The 25,782-nt window shown below is 42.6% G+C and overlaps 1 protein-coding gene across 3 annotated transcripts in view; it reads left to right on the top strand.

Moving 5' to 3' along the window:
• The window catches only part of RASSF2 (Ras association domain family member 2), an 89,235-nt gene that overhangs the window by 53,059 nt on the left and 10,394 nt on the right, over window positions 1–25,782 (top strand). For all 3 annotated transcript variants that reach the window (XM_033949974.1, XM_033949973.1, XM_033949976.1), the window contains exons 5-9: window positions 9,789–9,883; window positions 14,316–14,470; window positions 17,229–17,330; window positions 23,267–23,318; window positions 23,657–23,778. In XM_033949974.1, the coding sequence (XP_033805865.1) occupies window positions 9,789–9,883; window positions 14,316–14,470; window positions 17,229–17,330; window positions 23,267–23,318; window positions 23,657–23,778 (526 nt within the window). The remainder of the gene's footprint in view (window positions 1–9,788; window positions 9,884–14,315; window positions 14,471–17,228; window positions 17,331–23,266; window positions 23,319–23,656; window positions 23,779–25,782) is intronic.

The raw sequence follows: 25,782 nt of genomic DNA, 5'->3' as shown, positions 1-25,782 counted from the left end.
AAACCCAGACAAGGCACTTCTTAAAATACCCCCATTCCCCATGGAAAAAAAAACATTCCAAAGAAACATTAATCAGGCTGTAAGGAAGGGCCCAAGGGCTCATTCTTTCATCCTCTGTAAAACAAGAAAAGTGCTGCAATTGAATTTGATTTTGCTGTACTGTGCAATGGTATTCCTGCAGAGAATCTGGATTTCAGGCTGCTCTTCTGAAACCAGAGCCTACACTTGGGGCTCTACAGTGTGAGGATGAATTCCGAAAAGATGTGCTGAGAGTAGAGTCAGTGCAACGGATGGCCACCAGGATGGTCTCAGGGCTCAAGGATCTATCGTACGAGGAAAGGCTGAAAAATTTGCGGCTGTACTCACTCGAGGAACGTAGGGAGAGAGGAGACATGATCGAGACGTTTAAGTTTATTACCGGCCGTATCGAGATGGAAGAAGAGATTCTCTTTCTCAAAGGACCCTCAGCCACAAGAGGGCATCCGCTCAAACTCAGAGGCGGGAAATTTCATGGCGACACCAGGAAATATTTCTTCACCGAGAGAGTGGTTGATCCTTGGAACAAGCTCCCGGTGCAGGTGATCGAGGCAAACAACGTGCAAGAATTTAAGAGCAAATGGGATGCCCATGTGGGATCCCTTAGAGCACAGTTCTTCAACCGCCGGTCCGCGGACCGGTGCCGGTCCGCAAACAAAATCTTGCCGGTCCGCAAAGGATTCGGTCCCCGCCGCAACGAAAGGCCGGCGTCAGCTGACTTGCAACTTCCTGTTGCAGTAGCTGTGCCGGGACTCCTGCCTTCCACCGCGTTTGCCTCCTGCCTTGTCTCCGCACCTCCAGACCAGCAGCGGCAACTCTGTATGCTTTTAACTTCGGCACAGAGCTACCCCTAATCAATAGTTTAGCGCGGTTTCATAAGGCAGCCTCGGGGCCTTTGCTAGGCCGGCCCACATCGCATCATCGAAGCGGGCCGGCTATCAAAGGCCCCGAGGCTGCCTCATGAAACCGCGCTAAACTATTGATTAGGGGCAGCTCTGTGCCGAAGTTAGAAGTTCACAGAGCTGCCACTGTTGGTCTGGACTCTTGGGCCGCTGAAGGAGGGCACAGAGCAGCTGTCCTGGAGGTTTCCCTTCCTCTCGCCTTTGCAGGTCCCTTTTTTTCCACCTTTTTTTTTTTCCTTCAAACGGCAACGGGCCCCAGCATCGACATCAATCAAGTAAGTTCCACTGTTCCTTGCAAGCGGTTCTGCTCGGCCAAAGCTTCCCCTCTGACATGAGCCACCCTCAGGGGAAAGAAAGTGACCCACAAAGATGAGGGGAAGGGGGGCAGATGATTGAAGTTGGGGGGGGGGGAGAGAGAGAGAGAGAAGGGGCAGATGATGGAATGGAGGAGATGAGAGAGAGAGAAGGGGACAGATGATGGAAGTGAGAAGAAGGGAGAGAGAGCAGAAGGCAGATGGATGCCAGTTGAGAGGGGAGAGCAGATGCTGAATGGAAGTGGGGAAAGAACACATACTGGATGGAAGGAGGAGATAAATAAAGGGGGAAGAAAATAGTAAGATAATGGAGGGGTGAGGGAAAGGGGTGACAAGCTGTGCGTAGACACAGTGAAAAGAGGGAAACGGGACTAAATAGTAAGAAAGAATTTAATTTAGATGGAGGCAGAAAATAGAGAAGGAAGACCAGAGAAGAAAAGGGAAGAGAGAGCAGAGAATGATATCAGATCTGAGTGGAGGAAATGAGAAGAGAGATATGCTAAAAACCACAGGGGGGAGGGAAGGATAGAGATGCCAGACCATGAGGGGAACAGAAGGAAGATGATGGATGCCAGACCAAATTGGGAGGGGGGGGGGCAGGAGGAGAGATGGCAGGGAAAGACAGACAGTGAATGGAAGGGGCAGATGCTGGACTGAAGAGACAGAGAAGGTTATCATGCTGCTGTACCGGGCCATGGTGCGCCCTCACGTGGAGTACTGCGTCCAGCACTGGTCACCGTACATGAAGAAGGACACGGTACTACTCAAAAGGGTCCAGAGAAGAGCGACTAAAATGGTTAAGGGGCTGGAGGAGTTGCCGTAGAGCGAAAGATTAGAGAAACTGGGCCTCTTCTCCCTTGAGCAGAGGAGATTGAGAGGGGACATGATAGAAACATTCAAGGTACTGAAGGGAATAGACTTAGTAGCTAAGGACAGGTTGTTCACCCTCTGCAAGGCAGGGAGAACGAGAGGGCACTCTCTAAAGTTGAAAGGGGATAGATTCCGTACAAACGTAAGGAAGTTCTGTGGTAGAAAGCTGGAACGCTCTTCCAGAGGCTGTTATAGGGGAAAACACCCTCCAAGGATTCAAGACAAAGTTAGACAAGTTCCTGCTGAACAAGAACGTGCGCTGGTAGGGCTAGTCTCCGTTAGGGTGCTGGTCTTAGATCAGAGGGCTGCCGTGTGAGCGGACTGCTGGCCATGATGGACCTCTGGTCTGACTCATCAGTGGCAATTCTTATGTTCTTATGTTCTTAGGGCAGACACTGGCTGGAAGAGAGTGAAAAGGCAATGAAAGCAGAAACCAGAGACGACAAAAGGTAGAAAAAAATAATTTTATTTCTATCTTGTGATTCAAATATATCAGATTTGAAATATGTATCTTGCTAGACATAATTGGGGAGTGCAAAGCCCAGGCAGTGCTTCTTTAGCTTCCAGCTGGCTTAGGGCTCTCTCTGACCAGGGGGCAGTTGCCCTAGTTCCACTCCCTTAACACCATTCCTGTTATGTGTGACTGTGGTATTCTGTTACTTGATATTTGTGTAGCATTCTGTAATAATTTGGCTTATTCAGTTTTCTTGATAGTAGAGGGGATATATGTGAAGGGGAGGGGAGACAGGGGTTTTGTTGATCTTTGCCCTGTATTATTTGTATTTATAAAATGACAATTGTATAGAATATTGTTTCTTTTTATACTTTAATAAAATATGTTCAATATAAAATTATAACTATTTGAGGCTTGTGCAGATGGGATCAGATGGTTTGTGGGACCGAGCTCGCGGGGACGGGGCGGCGATGGTTTTTTAAAAAAAAATTTCAGTCTTAGTAGTTTGCCGGTCCACGAAATAATTATTTTATTTCCGCCGGTCCATAGGTGTAAAAAGGTTGAAGAACACTGCCTTAGAGGGTTAAGCCAAGGGAACCTGTCACCAGGAGTGGGATCCCTAGGATAGTAGACTTGGGGGTGGGTCAGTAGAGTGGGAAGACCTGATGGGCTATGGCCCTTATCTGCTGTCATCTTCTATGTTTCTATATTTCTAATTCTGGGGCTGCCTCACTTTTCTTGAGTAATCTTTTCCAACTCTCTTGAATATGCTCAGAGCCTAAGGGAGAAGTAGATACTGCGACTGAAAGAAACATGGTCTGTAATGCTAATAGCAGTTCTCATTCAAGCCTGCCAGCACCTGGCACCTATGGGAACTTGTTCTGTTGTGACCTACCAATGTCCTTTTTTAAACTTGGTCTAGCCATTGCAGTTTGTATAGTGGAACACCATTTATCTGTGTAAAATTATTGTGCACGATCGCTTGTAAATAACATGTCTTCCAACAACATTAACTTAATGCACAGGTCAATAATATGCGCTATCTAGGTTTGCATTGGTATATTGAGGCCTCTGAATGAGACTTTTGTGAGACCTCATTTAGAATATTGGGTACAATTGTGGAGACGGCACCATTAAAAAGATATAACAAGGATGGAGTCTGTCCAGAGGAAGGCTACTAAAATGGTGCGTGGTCTTTTGTCATAAGTTTCCAAGTTTTTTAATGATTTGATATACCACCTTATCATTTATTTCAAGGTGCTTTTACAATAAAAAAAATTAGGGTAATACAGATAATACATCATAAAAACCCATTAACATAAACGAACAAAAAACAATACACACCACTGGACAAACAGGTACAAATGGAAAAGAGGGAAGAACTATAATAATGTTAATGATACAAGGAAAAGAAAAAGAAGCCAGGGTTATGATAAGTAGGTCCAATGCAAATGGGCTAAAAAAGTTTAAAAATCCTTAAAAGGACACTCAAACTTGGAAAGCGTCTTTAAAGGCGTATGGGGACACACTTAAAGATCTCAATCTGTATACTTTGAAGGAAAGGTAGGAGAGGGGAGATATGATAAGATGTTTAAATATCTACATGATATAAATACGCATGAGTCGAGTTTCGTTTGAAAGTAGAATCCAGAGGAGTAATCTAAGGAAATAATTTTTACAGAAAGGGTGGTAGATGAGTGGAACAGTCTCCTGAAAGAGGTGATGGAGACAGAGAGTGAGACTGTGTCTGAATTCAAGAAAGCGTGCGACAGGCACATGGGATCTCTTAAAGAGAGGAAGAGATAATGGTTACCGCGGATGGGCAGACTGGATGGGCCATTTGACCTTTATCTGCCATCATGTTTCTATTAGCCCTTGCAATATTGCGATATTATTCATAACATTGTCTCTTTTAGATATACTTTAAATAGTTAGCTTATATGCTTAAACTTATTTAAACCAACTACTTAGCTTAAAGCTTTGGACCATCGGCCAGGGAGAACATATCTGACATGTTTCGCCTAAATTTGGCTTTATCAAGGAACTCCCTTATCAGCCGAAAGCCACTTGCCCCTTTTGAGACAGCAAGAGGGATGCCCACTCCCTCGTGCCAGCAGGCCTGCCACTTCCAAATGGTGGGCATTCCCCTTCCCTGTTGACCCAGGTGTCTAAGGGGCATCTGAGCCAATCAGGGCCTCAGGCCCTTCTCTGGTGCATCCCAAAATGCACCAGGAAGGGGAAGGCCTGCCATTTGGAAATGGCTGGCCTGCCGGTAGGAGGGAATGGGTATCTCTCTTACAGGCCATCAGATTAAGGCAGGAGGGGGGGTGGCAGGGGGATCTTGGGGTATTGGGGAGTGTCGGGGGGTGTTGGAGTAGAGTTGGGGAGCGTTTGGGGGCTGTGGGGATGGTGGGGGCCAGTGGGGGATGTCTTGGGGGCTGGGGGGGGGCTTCAGGTTCTGGCAGGAGGGAGTGGGCATCCCTCCTGCTGGCCAACTTTATAGGAGGGAAAGGTTCCCTGCCATGGGTGGTAAACTGATTTCTGCAGGGAGATTCCCTTACAGCGATCAGCTCAGCAGCAACGCAACTCTGTATCCGGCACCTGTGACATAGACACCAGTTAGAGAATCAGGGTGCTTAGGTGGGGTTAACGATTCTGTATAGGACGTCTGTGTGTGATTCTCAATAGCCACTTAGGTGGCTGCTGAGACTGGGCATCCAGAATCCAGCCCTATGTATTCACCCTGGTTCTCCTGATTATGCATTCTATCCTTTTCCTGTCACTTTTTCTCTCTTCTGCTTCTGTTATTTGTAGAAATATAGAAACATGATGGCAATTAGCCATCCAGTCTACTCATCCACAGCATCCACTATCTCCCCTAAGAGATCCCACAATAGAAACATAGAATCCGTATTACTTGGAAATCTGCCCCTAAATCAGCATTGCGTCCCAAGTCATGCATTTGAATGCACAGACATTTTGAAGGCATAGAGGGCTGAATGAGCTTGTGTGTGTGACAGCTGAAACCTTTATTAAAGGTAAGAATACAGATATTTAGAAAAATGACATGTTAATCACAATCTCCCTGACCTCTAGTTCTTCAGCTACTGTTAAATTTGATTAGGGGCATTTCTTCTGTGACTTCTTTGAGATGATATGACCCTATAGAGTGCTTAATTTTTGCAAGGAGTGAGGCTAGGAGTCTGAAGCTTTTCCAATCAGCAAATAATAGTTTATTCCGTTCTCCTTTAAACATGTGGTATGGAAGCAACTCGACATAGCTGTATTTCAGCAAGATTCATGTACAAGGTCTGCATCAGAAATCTACCAGACCTTGCTAATGAGTCTTGTCTCTAAGTAAAAATAGGCAAGAAACACAAGGTAGGAAAACACAAATCTTTGCATATATCTAATCTAATACAAAATTTATTAATTGCACTACATCAAAAAGGTTCAAGGCAATTTATGTTCAGAGGCCGTAAAATCTACAAGAAAATACAAAAGCAATCAATAATTAAAATATCATTATAACATGAATATTACAAGTCATATAGAAAAGTTTTCAAATTTTTTGACGAAACCTTAAGTAACTGACATAAGTCCTAATATAAACAAGTAGATTTATTCCAAATTGTAATGGCAGCTTAAGCAAAAACGAGTTGAACTGTCATTTATACCACATAATCTGGTGGAAGAATAATGCAAATGAGAAAAAAGCAAAATTAGATTATCTGAAGAGTCAGTCTGTAAGATGAACTCTGCAAGCTGATTTAAACTTTAATTTGCCTCTCAACCAATAACCAATGAAGATTCTTATATGTTAATGTATCACACACTGTGTGCCTCCTGAGATTCCAAGTGTGCCGTGGCACACTGAGGAGGAAGAGAGGCGCCTGCCATCTGACTTGCCTACGAGGTACAGTGCCAGTGCTGCCCAATTTGCCGAAGGCCTGCATGCTTCCCCCTTCTGTCTAACATCCTCCGTCTTCCCCCCTGGCCTCCCAATTTTATTTTCAATATAGTGATTGAAATGTGTCAGTTTTGAGAATTTATATCTGCTGTGTATATTGTGTGTATATGAAAAATGAATGGAAAAAATTGCATTACAATTAATAAAGGGGGTGGGACATGGGGCAGAGCTTGGGAAGGCCTAGGGCAGAGCTTGAGAGGTCTATGTTTGGGGTACTCAGTTGATTTGTTAGATTTAGGAGGTACTTATCTTGAAGTAGTTGAGAAACACTGCTGTAGACAATCAGCTGGTGCCAGCGCCTCTCCTTCTCTCCGGCCCTTTTCCCTGCTGGTCCCCCTCTATTGGCGTCTCTGGGCCCATCTGAAGGGCCTCGGCGGATGTCGACGTGATGATGTCACACATGTGCGTGATGTCATTATGGCAACGTCCATGCATTTCTGGGTGCCTCGAGCTGTGGTCACTACCTTTAGTGTGCCCCAGCTTGAGAAAGTTTGAGAGACCCTTCGTTAATGCAATATTTTCATATTACAGAACAACAGCTTTTCGTATGCTACAAGACTGGTAAATGCAGAAAACCTTTTAAAATATATATTTACAAGTTCTAAAAACTTCTACCCTGCTTACATCCTAAGGGGCAAATTCTGTAAAGGATATCTAAAGTTAGGCGTCCACAATGTGAACGTCAAGCAACTTAGGCATCCAAATAAATTGGATAGTAAGCCTAAATAATGACTTTAACAACCAATAATTGGAAGTTAGACATCCAAAGGCTGTGCACGAGTCACAAAATAGGCATCCACAATTTCATGGGTGCCCATCGGAAAAAGCTGCGCCTAATGGGATAGGCATGGGCATTGCTTTCATATAGATGTCTATTTACAGAATCGCATGCTGCTCAGCATCCTAACATGTCTACATTCTCACCTAAAATGTAGGTGTTGCAAAATCAGGTCTACCTTTGGGCGTTAGTTGGGGGGCAAGTAAGATGAACGCGACTTAGGCATCACTTAGGCGTACTGGAGGCATCCACATATAGGAGAACGGGGCTTCTATTTTGGGGGGGTAAAGCGAACTCCTACCTTATATACTCTAGTGTCCAGAAAAAAATAAAAACCCGAATTAAAATAGAATGTTACTGTAAATTTGAGATTGGGATTCAAAGTATTTCGCCAATCCACAAACAAAATAAGATCCAAAGAAGAGACTGTCCATATACAAAAAATAACACCTATACATTGTATCCATTCTTTTACATTCTTAAATTTAGGATCGCGGTATAGATCTTCCTTAAATTTCATCATGAATAAGTTGGCTATACTGGGAGCAGCTGCTGTCCCCATTTCTATTCCCTGACACTGTTATAAAAACTTCATGAAACCTGGAAAAAAAATTTTGAGGACAACATCTGCCAGCTCCATGAGGAAAGTAGTTGGAATTCTATGAGGTTGAGTTCTGATATTCAATATTCTTTCAACTACATTAAGGTATACTCGTATATAGGGATGCCACATCTAGTGTAACCAAAATATCAGAGGATTTTAAATATGTAACCGACGGTATCCTCCTTAAAAAAAAAAAAAATCTGTGGTACCCTTAATATAGGACTTCACAGCCATATCTTGGGGCCACAAAAAGTGGTCTAAAAATTTTGACAATGGTTCTAAAATGGTGCATCTTAGAGATACAATAGGTTTCCCAGGCAGACATGTTTCAGACTTGTATATTTTTGGTACGATATAAAACATGGGGACTCTTTGGCTTGAACTCTTCAAAAAGCGATTTTCTGCTTTTGTGATAAAGCTGTTCTCTAGAGCCTTATCTACCACCCCGGCTATTTTGCTGTTGGAGATTAATTGGGTTCTGTTCTAAAGGTATGTAACATTGAGTTGGCTCCAAGTTGTCTTAGGACTTCAGTCTGATATTGATCTTTTCTTTGAATAACCATGGAATCCCCTTTATCTGCTAGTTTTACAATTAGATGCAAGTCTTTTTATAAAGAACAAATAGATTCACAGGGTACTTTACCTTGTAAGTTCCCACTACTGAAATTCTCTTTGTTAATCAAGTGGAACACTTCTATTTGAAACATCCAAGTTACATATATAAGGAGACCTGTACAATCAAGGTTCTTTAGTTATTTGGTATAGCCTTAATGTACCATTCAGAGCATTCCATAATCATGAACCAGCTGCAGAGACTGCTGCCATCCATGTTTTTTTTATAGTGTACCTGATGTGTATGCTCAAGCAATAACTTCATTTTTAGTTGTGAGCGCAGAGAGCGACTTGGAAAATACTTCCTTAGAACTTGCATTTAGATACCATGGTGCTTCTCCATATATTAAATGAGGTGCAAGTGTCAAAACTTTGTACTCAATATGGAATATAACGGGCAACCAATGTAGCTGTTTCAATATTGGACTCAAGAATGACACAGTGACAAAATGCATCACCGTTTCCATCCCCGCAGATAAACGTGAGAAACAATCCCGTGTCATTCTTTAATGTCTTATCTCAACCTTGGTCCTTCTACACCAGCATTCTTCAATGCAAGGCTTGAGGGTCAGTGGTGGTGTCCATCCATACTCTGATTCTCTCCTTAAACAATGACATGAGGACAGGAACGGTGACTAATTTTGTCACTGTGTTATTCTCTATACTGGAGAAATATGATAAGAAGAAACCCCAGTGATCATCCTTGCACCTGTATTCTGCACTACTTACAAAGCATGTACCGTAGATTTAGACATTCCCAGAAATGATGCATTACAAAAATCAGATTCTGCAATTACAAGTCTTTGAATTACTAGCTGAAGACAGCATTGGCTTTACTCTGTTGGTTTATTTATAAAGCAGTTAAAATTTATTAGAATTAGAAAATCAGTTAAAGGCAAACAAAGGCTGAAAGATTCAGCCATTCCTAGTGAATAAAAAGTCATCAAGGCAGGAGCATCTCAACCCAGATACCTCATTTGAGTGAGAAGTGTGTGAAGAGAGACTGTTCTGCTTCCATGTAAAACCTCTGTGGAATGTAGGGTCTTGAAGCGAGTCTGCCTTCCCTTCTCCCACGCTACATGAGCCTGGAAGTTAGAGGATGGCTCCCTTTCACCTGAGACAGCCTCTAAGCATCCAATATGAAGAAAGTACTGGTGGGTCCATTGCACCAGCGTATAATTTACAATGCCGTACTTTAAATGGCATCTTACTTGCAATGGTTTGTACAGTGTGTATTTTTTCTCTTAGGTCTGTATCTACTGCTAATACCATACCAGATATTCAGATTACAGACACCGACACCGACACCTTGGTTGGCACCAATGAAGGATCCAGTGAAACAGGTCAGGAAAAAGTCATGCATTACATTTAAATTAGAGGGATAATGTTCTGCCTTGCATCACCCCACTCTGGCAGCTTCCTTTTCCTCCATTTCTTTCTTTTTTTTTTTTTTTTCCCTTGTCTGCCTTCTTACCTAATGTGATAATGTGGTGCAGGTGGTTTAAGCTCAGGTTTGCTGTCATAACCCAGCTTGTTTCTTGAACTGAGACATCGTTGCCCTTTAATAATAATAATAACAGTTTAATAATAATAACAGTTTATATACCGCAATACCGTTAAGTTCTATGTGGTTTACAATAGATTAAGCGAGGTACAAATTGATTGAATTTAAGAGGGGGGAAGAGGAGAGTTAATAGGACCGGAAATGCGTTGTTGAGGAGAAAGAGATTAATAGGACAGAGGAATCACTATGGAGGAGAAAGAAGAGTGGGTCAGTTGTCTAGATACTTTAGGAACAGTTGAGTTTTTAGACGTTTTCTGAATTCCTCATAAGTAGTGGGCGAAAGCAGTTGATCTAGGTCTTTACCCCACAATACTGCTTGATGTGAAAGAAGGTGTTCATGGTGTTTTTTTCAATTTACAACCTCTAACTGGGGGGAAGACGAAGTAGGAATGAGAGCTTCTCTTGTGTCTTTTGGCAGAGAAGGAGAAAAGGTCAATTATGTATTTAGGTTGGCAGATCTTGGCCATTTGCATACTGGTGTGGGGTGGAATATGGACCCTACAACCACATTTAAGGGGATTTGTCCTTTTAAGTGGTTGTCAAAGCTACCTATTTGGTTTTCCTCTTTTTCTTAATGGAACTGGAATGTTGCACACTGTGAACATTGTAGTGTAGAGCAGTGTGTTGTAAACTTTTTCTGCTGCGGAACGCTAAATTTGGCCGCATCTACTGGTAACGTCACACACATGTGTATGACATCGTCACGTCGACTTCTGCGCATGCTCAGAGGCCCTGTAGAATGCGGCCCTGAGCACAGGGGCTTCCCAAACCCTGGATAAACTGCCAGGTTTTGGAGATTCTTAATTGCCGGGGTGGGGGCAGAGAGGAGGAGAGGCACTGGCGCCTGTGCCGGCAGTGACAGGCTCATGTCTCACTGTGGCACACAGTTTGTGATTTACTGGTGTAGAGCATTTTCCTCAAAATCTCAGGGATGCTGCCCAGCATTTCTTAAACCATATTACAGCCCTTCTTCATCACCAGAGATTATGGTTTATTAACCCCCTCTTCGTGGGTATATAAGTTTATCAAAGTGGTTTACCGTATGAATAAAAAAAAATTAGAAAAAGAAAGGAATGCCCTAATGGAAATAGAATAGAAGAAAAGAAAATCAGTTAAAGGCAAGCAAAGAGGCTGAAAGGATCGGCCATTCTTAGTGAATAAAAAGTCTTCGTGGCAGAAGCATCTCAACCCAGCCCTTTACTGAAGACCTCGTGTAACAAGTTGGTCTTCAGGGCTGATTTAAAATTTATGAAGGATGGTTCAAGGCAGAGTGATCGGGCAAGAGTATTCCAGAGAGACGGGGCAATATAAAATAAGGCACAGCCTCTGGTAGAGCTGAATTTAGCTAATGGTGGCAATTAATTGCAGTTAAGTCCAGACTTTTCTGACAGAGGAAAGATGGATAACAACTTAGACGTACCATGTTATAATACTCAGGCCCTAGCAACACATGCTAGGTCATCATAAATGATTTAACAGATTTCATACGCTCTGGGATTGAAGCCAGTGGTATTCAGACATTTCAGTCCTCGAATGATCCCTTTTGCTCTAAATGTTTAAATAAGGAGCTCATGTACTTTTAACAGGGTATAAATTATGTACTTTCACTCTGCCTGATGTGACGTAACCCTTTCATTGCTTTTGAGAACCATGGGGAAAGTTTATTTGTGGGGGGGGGGGGAAGCACTATAGGCCCCCTTCCGGAAGACCACTGCAAATTCCAGGCTGGCATAGGCATATGTGCGTGGATCAAAGTCTAAATGTGAAAGGGTAGAGGGAATGCCAGGTCTATCTTGCATATTCAAAGAATTTTGGAATCAATAATTGAATGCAATAACTTTGTTATGGTTGAGGTATTTGGTGGTTCCAGTGCTGTGCAAATAGTTTATCCAAGGTGAAAAGACAGCTTCTTGTCACAGGCTGAGACAGTGCTGGTTGTAACACCATAACCATCTAGGGACTTATGGTTCTTATATTCTTACAGATGTTGGAGGAGTAACTTAATGATTAGAGTAGAGGGCTGTGAACAAGAGGAACCGGGTTCAAATTCCACTGACTCCTTGTGATCTTGAACAAGTTACTTAACCTTGTATTGGCTCGGGTATAAACTTAGATTGTAAACCTTCTGGGGTCAGGAAAATATATTATCTGAATGTAACTCTTCATGAGCTACAGCTGAAAAAGTCCCTTCCCTTCCCATAAATGTATTGAGAATAAGGCAAGGATTGGTTGTGTCTTTAATGATGTGGCGTTATCTGTCATTGTAAAGTATCATCTCCACATAATAAAGTCATGGAAAGTGTATTGTATTCAGATGGATCCCAGTCACAATCTTGGATAAATTTATTTTCTAACTCTTGTGTCTTCTAAAACTCTTCATTCGCTTTCTATCCTAATATGGTATTTTCCCCCTTCTGCCCATTGTGTGACTCACATTGAAGACACATGACAAACAGTCAATATTTGAGAGTTGGTAATTGTTCCTGAGACAAATCATACCTTAGCCACCAAAAGCTTTGCTTTTAAAGATATCCTTAGCAACACCTAAAGGAGAATAAATATTTTGGAATGTAGAATAAACAACTCAACTTTTTGGATACTGCATTCAGGAGTTGTGAGTTTTTGCCTTAAAAATTTGTGCCCCTATTAGTTTCCTTTAACCCTCTAGTTGGCATGTGGTGAAACGGCTGCTTTACGTAAGTTGATGTTAAATGAGAGCAACTGCCAAGTAAACAGGCATTTGGAGATGCAGATCTCCCATAAAAGCCATAGAAGACACATGTTGCTTCTGAGCAACAATGTCAAAGGATTAAATAACCCATATTTTGTTTCCTGAAGAGAGTTCTGCATGTTTTTGAAGCCTCTTCCTAAAAAGTGAATTTGTTAAACCCTAGTACAGGGGTGCCCAAAAGGTCGATCGCAAAGGCAATAATAGTCAATCACAGAGCCCATCCCGGGCTCCGTGATAGACTCACGTTGCCTTCGCGTTCTACCTGCTTCCCAACACTGTAAAGAGGATGCTGAAGTGCCGGGCCGACCAACCTTCCCCATCCAATGTCAATTCTGACATCAGAGAGGAAGTTCAGGGCCAGCCAATCGCTGCCTGGCTGGCCCAGAACTTCCTCTTCGATGTTAGAATTGACGTCGGGTGGGGAAGGCTGGTCCCAGCACTTCTGCATCCTCTTTATGGCATGGAAGCAGGGAGAGCTCAGAACGCCGCTGCGGCCTGTTCCCTGATGGTGGCGGTTGTGGCTTGGGGGAGAGCAGGGAGAAAGAAAAAGAAAGAAAGAGGGACAGAGAGACAGAAAGAAATAAAGAAAGCAACAGAAAGGGGGCAGGGAGACAGAAAAAAAGAGGGCATGGAGAGAGAAAAGACAGGAAGACAGACAGAAAGGGGCATGGAGAAAGAAAGACAGAAAGAAAGGGGGTATGGAGACAGAAAGAAAGGAGGCATGGAGATAGACGGAAAGAAAGGGGGCATGGAGACAGACAGAAAGAAAGAAGGGACAGGGAGAAAGAAAGGGGAGGGAGGCAGGGAGAGAGGAAGAAAAAGTTGGGGGAGGGAATGAGGTCTGGAGAAGAGGAAGGCATACAGGAGGCTGAAAGAAGGGAAGAAATATTGGATGCACAGTCAGAAGAATAAAGTGCAACAAGAGATCATGAAATCACCAGACAACAAAGGTAGGAAAAATGATTTTATTTTCATTTTAGTGATCAAAATGTGTCTGTTTTGAGAATTTATATCTACTGTCTATATTTTGCACTATGGCCCCCTTTTACTAAACTGCAATTGCGGTTTTTAGCACAGGGAGACTATGAGCATCGAGAGCAGCGCATGGCACTTAGTGCAGCTCCCTGCGCTAAAAATCGCTATTGCGGTTTAGTAAAAAGCAAGGGTGTATATTTGTCTATTTTTGTATAGTTGTTACTGAGGTGACATTGCATAAAATCATCTGCCTTGACCTCTTTCAAAACCCCTTGAATATAAATGATAATTAACATTTTCTCTGTGTACAGTGTGCTTTGTGTTTTTTCTAAATTTTATTGTTGGTAGATCATTTTGACTTGGTCATTTTTAAAAGTAGCTCGCAAGCCCAAAAAATGTGAGCACCCCTGCCCTAGTACAATGAATGAATGACAATCTCAGTTGCAGAATGTGAGATTTGCAACAAAGGCAGGCATTATGAACGCATGAGCCTTTTCTTTTGCAGGTCATGAGGCTTCACAGCAGGCACAAGACGAGGCACCTCAGCTGATGCGGACGAGGAGCGACGTAGGTGTTCGCAGACGGACTAACCGTACTGTGAGTGATCGGCGCCTCAAGAGGCATCGGTTCTCCATCAATGGCCATTTCTATAATCACAAGGTAAGACCTCTCAAAGGAGGGAATAGCACTCTTGTGGGGGAATCGCTTGTTGCTTTTAGAAGCCAGAGAGGCTTTTTCTTCCCCTAAACGTAAAAACTTTTTTCAGTATGGGAGCCCTATCTTCAGTTGCTCCTGTATAGAGCCAGAAGTCTAGTGTTGAATGAACTGAACCTCTAGAACTTGAAGATATGGTAATGTGCTCATTCCTCCTTGTGATGTTCTTGGGGGGGGATTGGGGGAAGGGAATAGGCCTTTGGGATAGTAGGAGAATGTTTTTGTTTTTAACTTATAACACTATATTAGTGGGGTTTTAAGGACTCGAGCCCCACCTATTATATATTTGGATTGTTGAGGAATCTGTAGTATTAGTTTCTGTATTGAACTACTGACTTCCTTTATTTACAATAAAACAGATTTAACATAAGGAGAAGCAGGATGTAATATTCTTACTACTGGGTGATGTCATCTGATGGAGCTGAGTGCAGCATCTTTTCCAGAAGCTTTTGGAAGTGATTTACCATGCATACCTAAGATTTCCCATCCACCATCATTTGCACGAGACCAACTCAGTCTTCATTTTATCATGGAGCAATGAGGACGTGTATTTTCTTCAAGTCCCAGACAGCCTTGCATCTCTTCAATCTTCCACTGAAGGTGCGGTGTTTTCCTGTCAATTGGATTGCTATGTGTGCGTCTGGTTGGACAGTGTCCTTTTCCCTTAATTCTACTTAGTTAGGTTTTTGACACTTTTAGATTTAAAAAAAAAAAATTTACTGCATTCACGATCACGAAGCCCCCTTAAGCTGTGGGCACCTGGCTGGCTAAAGTTTTTCACTATCGAACCATTTGATTTCTCTTCACCTATTTTTCCAGATGTGTCCCACAAAATTCCCAGTGGTTTCAAAAAGTATTACAGGACCATGCCCATGATAAGGTCCCCAGGCATTGCAGGCACCAACTGTGGGTATCTACCATGATTCATCTTCTTGTAAACTCTATTTTTAGATGTCAGTAAGAACATCAAAGGTTGTAAGAAGTAGTGTGAAGAATTTTTGGTACCAAGAAGTCCAGTTCGTCAACTACAGCATTGGAAGCGTTGGTGTCTATGGCTCCAGGAGTTACATTGAATATTGGGGATGCAACTACAATGAGAGGGCCTCCACCATCCTCAACAATGAGCATTACTAGTGGCAGCTGGAATCAGGCATCCTCTGATTTCCCTTTTGAGAGCAAGTAAGGATTTGCCATTGTCGTCTTTTGATACTGAGGGACTCCCTATGCGAAGCATTCTACAGGGGCTAAGAAATGAAAGCATGGTACTGAGAGCACTGAGGAATGTCTTTAAAGTCCCCATTGTGAGGTTTGCTCACTTTCCTAGAATCTGAATGGGGTGCTGTACCCTCCACTGAGCCAAGACCATGTCACTGATGTATCCTAAGGACATGACCACCCCTGCTGAACCTACTACTACAATTACTACTATTAATTATTTTTAGAGTACTAACAGACATATGCAGAGTCATGAAAGACTGCCCCTGCTCAATTAGCTTACAATCTAAACAATCAAGAGAAACATGATGCCAGGGTGGGGGTTAGTTAGAGGTGAAGCTGCTGGCTTGTGTAGTGAGCAGAAGGGAGTAAGGGTTATGAGTTGAAGGCTTTCTCACAAATACAAGAATAAATAACAGTTAACGTAGTGGTCTTGCATTTTTCAAGTTCTTTATATTAGTATGAGCTGGTCCTATACAACAATTGTGGGCAAGAAGATTTGTACCTGTGATGAATTGTTTCCAGAAATGATGCTGGGGAGCATTCCCATGTTGGGCTCCATTGGATTATATGGAAAAGAAGACGGATTCGGAGTACAAAGCACAAAGGGCTTTCAAGTTCTGGGTAGTTCTACTTTCATGATGGATTTGACATGGGCCGTGTTTCAGCGTTTCCACCTGGGGTCAGAAAGTCTTGTAGTTCAGTATAAAAGATCAAAATATTGAAGTCATAACGAAAAAACTTTGCCCAAAGTGGCGGAAAAGAAACTCGCTCAGTCTATAACAGTTAAGTTACATGTATATGTTCTGTTGTGCAATTCAAAAAATATCACCCAATAGTAAGCATACTCATCCTGTAGTCCTCGGAGAATACCTGCTACAGGTGAGTAACTTAATTTTGTTATATGAGGAAAGGCAAAAAAGTTTATTGCTCTTCAGCTTAGGGAAGAGATGGCTGAAGGGAGATATGATTGAGGTCTATAGAATCCTGAGTGGAGTGGAATGGATAAATGTGAATCAATTGTTTACTCTTTAAAATAAGAAGACTAGAGGGCACTCTATGAAGTTACATAGCACATTTAAAACAAATAGGAGAATATGTTTTTCACTCAACAAATAGTTAAGCTCTGGAACTCATTAATGGAGCAAATGGTAAACACAATTAATGTAGCTGGGTTTAAAAAAGGTTTGCACAAATTCCTGGAGGAAAAGTCCATGGAATTTATAAACTTAATAAACCATTATTAAGATAGACTGCTTTATGGGACTCTGCCAGTTACTCATATCCTGAATTGGCCATTGTTGGAAACAGGATATTGGGCTTGATGGACCATTTGGGCAACTTACGTTTATAGGTTCACTTAACGATTTCCAGGAATGTGTTTGGCATATTCTGAATTTAGTGCAAAACCTGTCTTTTAGAGTAAAATAGAGATTTCATATAGAATTATTATATTACAACTGTATTTTTTTCCTCTGACTCATTTCAGACTTCAGTGTTCACACCAGCCTATGGCTCGGTAACCAATGTTAGAATAAACAGCACCATGGTGACTCAGCAAGTTCTTAAACTGCTTCTTAATAAATTCAAGGCAAGTACCTCTGCTTCAATGGATTTTTATCAACTTTTCAATGGCGTTGGTCCTGAGCTGCAAACTTCCTCGCTCCCTCTCTCTCTTCCTTACCTGAAGTTCAGCGGTCAGCAAGAGACACAGGCTGCTCGCGGCCAGCCCCGACAGGGCTTTTCCTCTGATGCGTCATTTGCAGCGAATCAGAGGAAAAGCCCTGCCAGGGCTGTCTCCAAGCAGCCTATTTTGAGGCTGACCGCTGCGCTTCAGGTAAGAAAGAGAGGGAGGGAGGGAGGGAGCGAGGGGGTTCACAGCTCAGGACTGCTGTCTAAATCTGCCATTTTGGACTCGAGGGAGGGAGGAGGGCTTTGCGGTTCAGGACCACTGCCGTGCTGGTGTTTTGGGGCGGGAAGGGAATTGAGAGTGTGTTACAAACCTTAACACACTCTCAATTAACCAGAAAAACAGTTATCCGGTATCCACCAATCCACATGAGTGCCGGATAACTGAGATTCTACTATAGCTACCAAGCAGCAAGTGTTTTCTATGTTTGTTCTGTGCCACTTCCTGTCCAGAGAGCAGTGCTTCACATATGTGTTTGTTTTCTTTAAAGCCATACCTTACATTTAAAGAAAAAAATTGCCACTAGGTCTGACAACTGATCCTGTAGTTTGCTGATACTAGTCTTTTGTAGCAGCAATTCATACCATCCTTTGGTAGCTCGGAGGTCTAGGATTCTCTTCAGTGGGTGTCAAGGAAGGAGGTTTCAAGTAGCTCCCCTGATATGAGATATTGAGAATGGTTGAGTGAGGATGGCAGGGAGCTGATGACAAGAGACATGGAGATGTGGAGACATTTGAGAGAAATGAAGGATAATAATAACTTTATTCTTTTATACCGCCATAACCAAAAGTTCTAGGTAGTTTACACTAAAAAGTACTGAACAATCAATGAAATACAATAATACAGTAAAAAAATACAAATATTTGTAAAATAGAATTTCAATAAGAACATAATAATAAAACTCACTAAGTAATAAACTTATCAAACATAGTGATCTTAATTAATTTCCAAAAACTGCAATAGGATAACATAGCTTGCTGAATATATTTACCTAACCAAGATTGTTTCCTACCAGCTTGAAATGCTTGGGTCCTATCTAAGAAGGTCTTATATCTACACCCATTAATTTTTGGATAAACAAATAACTAGAAGTTTCTAGTTTCTCTTGATGGTCTATGCAACACAAAATGAGGAAAAAGGTAAGCTGGAGACAATCCCGATATCAGCTTAAAGCAGATACAGGAAAATTTGAATAATTCTCTTGCCTCCAAAGGCAGCCAATGAAGTAAACAATAATATGGACAAATATGGTCGTTCTTTTTTAAACCAAAAATCAATCAAACAGCTGTATTCTGAATTATCCTTAATTTCCTTAGAATTTTTGGGTGCTCCTAAATAGATGATGTTACAATAGTCTAAAATAGATAAAACTAATGCCTGCACCAATAGTCTGAAAGATAAAGGATCAAAATATTTTTTTAATGGTTCTTAATTTCCACAATCCTGAATAAAGTGAAAGAGTAATGCTTGCTATAGAATCCACTGATGCCTCCTAGTGCATTTGGTGGTTCAGAATAGAGAATGACACGGAGAAAAAATTTGTCCCCATCCTTGCGAACTCGGTCTCAGTCTCCATCCCATCCCCACAAACCATCTGATCCCATCCGCACAGGCCTTGAATAGTTTTATACTGAATTTATTTTATTTAAGTATAAAAAGAAGCAATATTCTGTACAATTGTAATTTTATAAATCAGAGTTCTGGCTGCTGAACTAGAGGACGAGATCTTCCTCTGGCAGGGCTTTGTTTATAAATGTTTATTAACACAGCTACAATACTACTTTATCCTTAAGTAAACAAAAAAAGAGAAGAAATATAATATTTTTTAACCTTTATTTTCTGGTTTCCTCTTCTTCTCGTCATTCTCTTCCTTCCATCCACTATTTGCCTTCTCTCTGCCTCTTCCATATGATATGTGCTCTGTTTCTATGCCTCTACCAGAAACTGTCCACCTCTCCCTGCCCCTCATTGGTCTGGCATCTTCTTCCCTCTGCTCCCCCCATGGTCTGGCATCTCTGTCTTTTTCCCTTCCATCTCTCACTCCCTCTCCCAGGTGGTTTTTAGCATCTCTCTCCTCCTTTCATCCCCTCAGATCTGGTATCTGTCTCCCCCAATCCAGCATGTGCCTTTTTTTCTTTATCCTTTCCTTCCATCTAGTATGTGCTTCCCCCCTCTTTCACCTCCCCACTTCTATTCAGCATTTGTTCCTCTCACTCTCCCACTCTATCTCTATCTCTCTCACTCTCTTCCAGCGTCTCTTCCTCTCTCTCCATTTCTCTTCAGCACCCTTTGAACACTCCAGCAGCTCTCTCCCAATCGCCGATGTCCGGGCATCTCTTCTTCTCATCAGGGCATCTCCCTCCCTCTTTTCCCCTCACCTTCACTGGTGATTTTCAGTTTTCTCTCCAAATGGCCCGAGCCTTTTCACAAGTCGCGGTCTGCTGCCCTGAAACTTCTCTGATGCGAGCTGCTCAGGCAGAAACAGGAAGTTGCATCAGAGGAAAGGCTCGGGCCGCTCGGAGAGAGAAAACTGAAAATCGACAGCAAAAATGAGAGGAAGGATGGGAAGGGAGATGCCTCGACAAGGAGAAGAGATGCCTGGATTGCTGCAATCAGGAGGGAGGGCTTCTTGACCACGCGACTGCAAGGGCTGCTGACCAGGAGGAGTGAAAAGTGAGGTCACTTAGGCTACGTATATCGGAGGGTCACCAAATGAGGTCGGCCAGCTGTCTAGGCCTACCCCGAGATAGAGACCTCACACTCTATATACTGGTATCAATCAATAAGTATATTTATTAACAAATCAGTAACAGCTTACAAGAATAAATCATTCAGCATATAGAGTAACAGAATGTGATCTTCAGGCCTGAGGATCCTTTGATGTCTGTTCTGCTTACTTCCTCTTAAAGGCCTATTTTTATACATTTCTTGGTGGCCAGCACCACGTTGGTCTAAATCACATGATAAATCTTTATTGGTTATTTCTTACATGTCATTACATTTGTTAATTCATTAATTGGTTCATAATATCTGTGTCATACCATATGCATGTCCTGTTTACCAGAAAATCTATCTTTTTCCGCATATGCCCTTTCAATCTACCATATCATCAATTCCAAGCCCTGCCTTTATCACAAGATACTCTTGCTAAATAATTTTCTTTAGAATTCTATTCTCGATCAGGATGTGGTCATCCTTTTATGATATCATAACAGATGTTGTCAGGCAGAAGAACTGGATCTTTGCTTGTTTTTTGCTTATCATAAGTTTCACTTCTCCTACTCATGTCAGCTGATAAGTGTAGTCAGAAATGTCTCATAAATCATTTTTTAGACTTTTAATACACTGATTTATTATAGTAGGAGAGGAGAGAGAGAATTTTTCCATTTTAAGGTCTGATCTCTTCACCTTTAGCGTTATCTAAAGGACTTACTGTGCTTCACCTGTATCATACAAGGACTTACTCAGTGTATTCTCCTTCATACAAGAGCTTACCGCATTTTCCTCTTCCTCTCAGAAGTGAGGCAACATATGCAAAATACTTAATTGTAGAGATAAGGCTATTTACTGCTCCACGGGGTGATGAATGGTCTTGTCCCTGTACCCGCGGCGACCAGTTTTTTTTGCCTTCCCATTCAGTTGGGTTACTCGCGGCTAGCCATGGGTAACAGTCACCGTGTCATTCTCTAGTTCAGAATAATTTAGCAAAAATAGATTTCACAGTAGGATCATGTAGAAAAATATCACCACCTACTATTACAGCAGTAGTGTTTATATAATGCCACCAGGTGTGCACAGTACTGTACAGATACAAGATAAGCTCAATTATGCAGGGACATAAGTCACTCAAGAGACAGAGACAAAACCAGAGGCTTTGAATTAAAATCAAGAAGGCTGTGTTTTAGAAGAACTACTAGAACCAGGTGGATAATAGGTGAAATAGGGACTGATTCACTAAAGTGCAATAAGCCCTATTCTATTACACAAAGCATAAGAGTCCTGACAAGTGGGTTAAGTCCCCCAAATCTTGAGCTGTTGCAGAAGAAATCAATACTTTCTCTTCATTTTCACCTCCTTCCTCGGTTTTTCCTTCTGCAAGTGTGCTGGAAGGTGCCTTTCTGATTTGCTCTGAGAAGTTTTTATTATTTTGTGTTTTTTCCTGATTTTGAGGCTTGCGCGCTCAAGAGGTTCTTAGTGGCTCTGGGGCTGTTCTGCCTGGGAGAGGATGCAGACTGTCTAACAAGCTGTCTGCTGCCAGCCTGCACTAAAAGTAAAGGAGCTCAGGGATCGTTCCCCTGGGAGCAAGGCTTGCCCCTGATTTATCAGACATTTGAGCACAGTCTGTTTGGCGCTGTGTTGGTCCGGGAGGGTTTTGATAGGTGCCGGTTGTGTTTTCCTCTCCTTATTGCAGCGCTCAATTTGGTGAGGGTCTGAGTTCTCAGTCTGGCATCAGTCCAACTGGCAGCCCAAAGACTGAAGGGTCCTGAACTGAAGATTCCTTTGATGCAAAGGTCTTCTCCACTATCCAGCTGCAGTGAGAGCAGAAGCAGGCTATATCACCAGTATAGCACAGCACAGTGAGCAAGGCCATTAGAGCCTATGGGAAAAACGGGAGTGGGGGCTCTAAAAGTCAGTTTTGGAGGTTTCTGGAGCTAGATATATGGTCCCCCTACCTCTAAAACCCGTTCCCTGATTTTTATTTTTTTGTAATTTGCTGTAGCTTTCCCGGACTGTTTTTTAGCACCAAAACGCATCTATCTTGGATTTCCTGATTTTATTTTAAAAACCTCTATCTGCCTCAAAACACCTCAGTTTTGCTTAAAATCATTTATTTTGGGCTCCTCAGACCTTTTTACCCCTGTATCATACCAGGTTTGCGCTGGATGGCCAGCTGAGGAGCGTCTATGTGCCACTTGCTGAAGCGCATTGGGGGGGGGGAGGGTGTAAGGCCCCTGGGCTTAGCTCTCTCTGGAACCTCTAGGGCTAGGGAGTCTCATGGGACTCATTTGCCAGGGAGGAAATCCTTCCCGGAGCACTCGGAGAGCGATTTAGCAAAATGCAAACATGTGGATGCTGGAGAGCTCAAGAGATGACAAGGTGAGTCCCTGAAGGGGTTCTCTGTATTTCCTACTCAGGGCTTTACACCTGATTTTGTGAGTGTTAGGCAGACAGCTTATTTAAATTGTTGGAGGGTCCACCTTTGCCCATGAAACATGCACCTGGGACTGTGCAAGAGGATCTGGCCTCTCATAGCGTACTTCCCCAGAGAAGATTTCTTATTTTGCACCAGAAGACCAGTCAGAGAAGGACTAGGTGTTGGAGTCCATGCCTTTACTGCCTCAGAGTGAATCTTTGCTTTTAGGAGATTCAGGGTCTCGAGCAGAGACCACTTGTCAGGAGATGGTGGTGGCCTTTCCTCAAGGGGAGGACCCATTAGTGTACCACCTCTTCAAGCCAACAGCAAATTCCTGCAGGAATTAAATCTGGAAATCATAGACTTCGGCTACACAGTGCTTTGTTAGAGCAGCTCTAAGATTACTGCTATCGTGGTTTTGTAAAAGGGGGAAGGGGGGAGTATGTAAGAAAAATAAAGTGAGGCAGGTTGGACACCATCACACCAATGAGCTCTTTGGAGGTGCCTTTTTGTGTGTTGGGAGGTGCCTTTTTGTGTGTTGCATTTGTCTCATAATTAACTTATGTCACCTCACGGAAACTGGAGAAAATCCCCTTGTGACCAAACTTTTGAGGGTCCAGGAGCAAGAGAAAGTTGTATGTGTAATACAAATTTCTATGGATATTTTTTTTTCTCTTAATTTTCTTTATCTATTTTTTTTTAGATTGAGAATTCTGCTGAGGAATTTGCTTTGTACATTGTCCACACCAGTGGAGGTACGTTTTGAATAATTGAATGTTTTATGTGTTTGGAGGGAGTCCAGGGTAAATTATCCCTGTCCTAACTGTGGCTGGGCAAAGAATGAAACTTATTCGCTCTTAATTTAGCTGTCGAAAAGATTTAGATGAGAAAAAGTTAGTGTCTCCTTATTGTAGAGTGATTTGATCAAGTACTTTTTCTGCCTCTGCACCCCCCCCCCTTTTTCCCCTTACCTAATTTTTCCAAGCTGGAATTGGGGGATGATGATACTTGGTAATAAAGAGTGGGGATGCTGTTGGGATTTAATAGTACATCTGTAATGTTCAAGAGAGAACCATTTTTGTATTCTTTACAGAAAAGCAGAAACTGAAGGAATCAGATTACCCACTTATTGCACGAATTCTACAGGGCCCATGTGAACAGGTCTGCAAGATTTTCCTGATGGAGAAGGACCAAGTAGAAGAAGTCACCTATGATGTGAGTTTCCTGTGCAGGATGAGCGGAATCTGGTCCCCTCTTCCCTCTGCACTCGTATGATGCAGACAAACTTGAGCTGATGCATCAGAAAATGAGATGGGAGAGCACCAGAGATCACAGAGCTAATTGAATGATTTAGTTGGCTGACATGTCCTGCTCTTCTTCCCAGGGCTGTGGAGTCGGTAGATAAATCCTTCAACTCTGACTCCCCAGTTTCTGGTACCCACGACTCCGACTCCAGGTACCCAAAATTGTCTCCGACTCCACAGCCCTGCTTCTTCCTTCCTCCACCCACCAACCCCCACATTGTTTTCCGATATAGTTCTGGCTATTCTTCAGTAGAATTGTGCTTAGAGTATTCTGCTACATTCAGTAGGGAAGCTTTTCCTATTGCTATTTTGTATCATAAAATTATTATGCATCTGCACATTATAAAGTCATAAGAATTTACTTAACATGCCTTGTGCATCAACCCGTATTGCAGCTATCAGTAATGTACCCAGGTGGGTGGGCAGTCTGCCCTGGGTGCAGCTCTTAGGAGGGGTGCTCCAAGATTGATCCCTTCCCCATGCTACAGCACCAGCCTGCAGACTTTAGGCCGCTGGCAGCACCAGATAGTTGAACACGGCAGCCCGGAAGATTTCCCTCTGCAGCATCCTGCCTCTGTAGGGACAGGAAGCTGAAACAGAGGGAAAGTGTCTGCCTGGGGCCGCTGAAGGCATGTGTTCAACTGACTGATGCTGACGGCCCCGAAGACTGCAGTCAAGGATTCGGGAGAGAAGAAAAAGATACCCATCTTACTCGTGGGGTGGGGAGTGGGTGGGGAAGAGTGTCATACCCAGTTGGGGGGAGGGGGGGGGGAGAAAGCTGACAATCCCACACTTGAATCAGAGAATCTACCTAATTCCATTCAGCTTCTGGTATGTGTGTGTTTTGGTGGGGGGTGGCTTTCTTCCCTTCACAGAGAGCCTCTGCAGATTCCACTTCCACTGCCAGCTCCTACTTCTTGTGACTCTAGGCAAGTCACTTAACAGTCTGGGAGACACTTTCATTTCAGTTTTAGTGTATTAATTCTTTTTTGCCAGTTCTCTTGTTTTTAAAATTAGTGAAATGTGTTTTTTCTCTAAATTAATTATAGCAAGAAGTTTAAAAGTATCATTAATTATCTCAGATAAAAAAAGAGATATCACTATACTAAAAATATTTGTTTTTATATAGAGGGGAGTGATAAAAAATATGTTTGGTCCCAGGTGCCACTGACAGTAAGTTTGAGTTGGTAGAGCTACTCTCCTTATAATCATCCTATGGTCCTGGCAACCAAACATGCACAAGATAACCATCTTATACCATAAGCATTTCTAGGAAGACAAATGAGAGGCAGTATTGAGAGAAAATAGCACTTTTGTAAATGTTCCTTTGTTTTAACATTTTGGTTGTAATTGCAAACCATAGAAAGAAAGTATACTGTAAATATGCTGTATATTTTACACCAGCTATGGTCCTTGTTTGCCCCCTGCAGGAAAGAAATGATACCAACACTGGAACTAAAGGGCAAATAAGCTCTCCAAGTTGGCCTGTGATCTAAAGTTATTTTTTGTTGTTTTTATTGTTCAATCCTCCAAATTTACCATCCGAGCATTTGATCAGTTAAGGGCCAGTTCAACCAAAAAATGGTCTGAGCTCCCAAGTAGAAAATGATACGGGGACAAATTTTTCCTCTTCCCCACAGAAACTCAATTTCCCTGACCTATCCCCTCAGGTTTTGTCCCTGCCTCTGCCCCATTCCTGTAAGCTCAGCCTTAACTGCACTAAAAGGAATCGATTAAAAGGAGCAAGCTTATTCACCAGCAGAGGGAAAGGATGGTGAGCAAGTAACAACGTTATTCACATTGTCAAATGTGACTCGGACAAGAGGACATGGACTGAAGCTGAGAGGGGACACGGCCAGGACAAATGTCAGAAAGTTCTGCTTCGCACAGCGAGTGGTGAACACCTGGAACTCTC

The sequence above is a fragment of the Geotrypetes seraphini genome, chromosome 6 (assembly GCF_902459505.1).
Source record: "Geotrypetes seraphini chromosome 6, aGeoSer1.1, whole genome shotgun sequence".
Classification (NCBI taxonomy): Eukaryota; Metazoa; Chordata; class Amphibia; order Gymnophiona; family Dermophiidae; genus Geotrypetes; species Geotrypetes seraphini.
The sequence above is the reverse complement of the archived record's forward strand: the minus strand, read 5'-3'. Positions and strand labels throughout refer to the sequence as shown.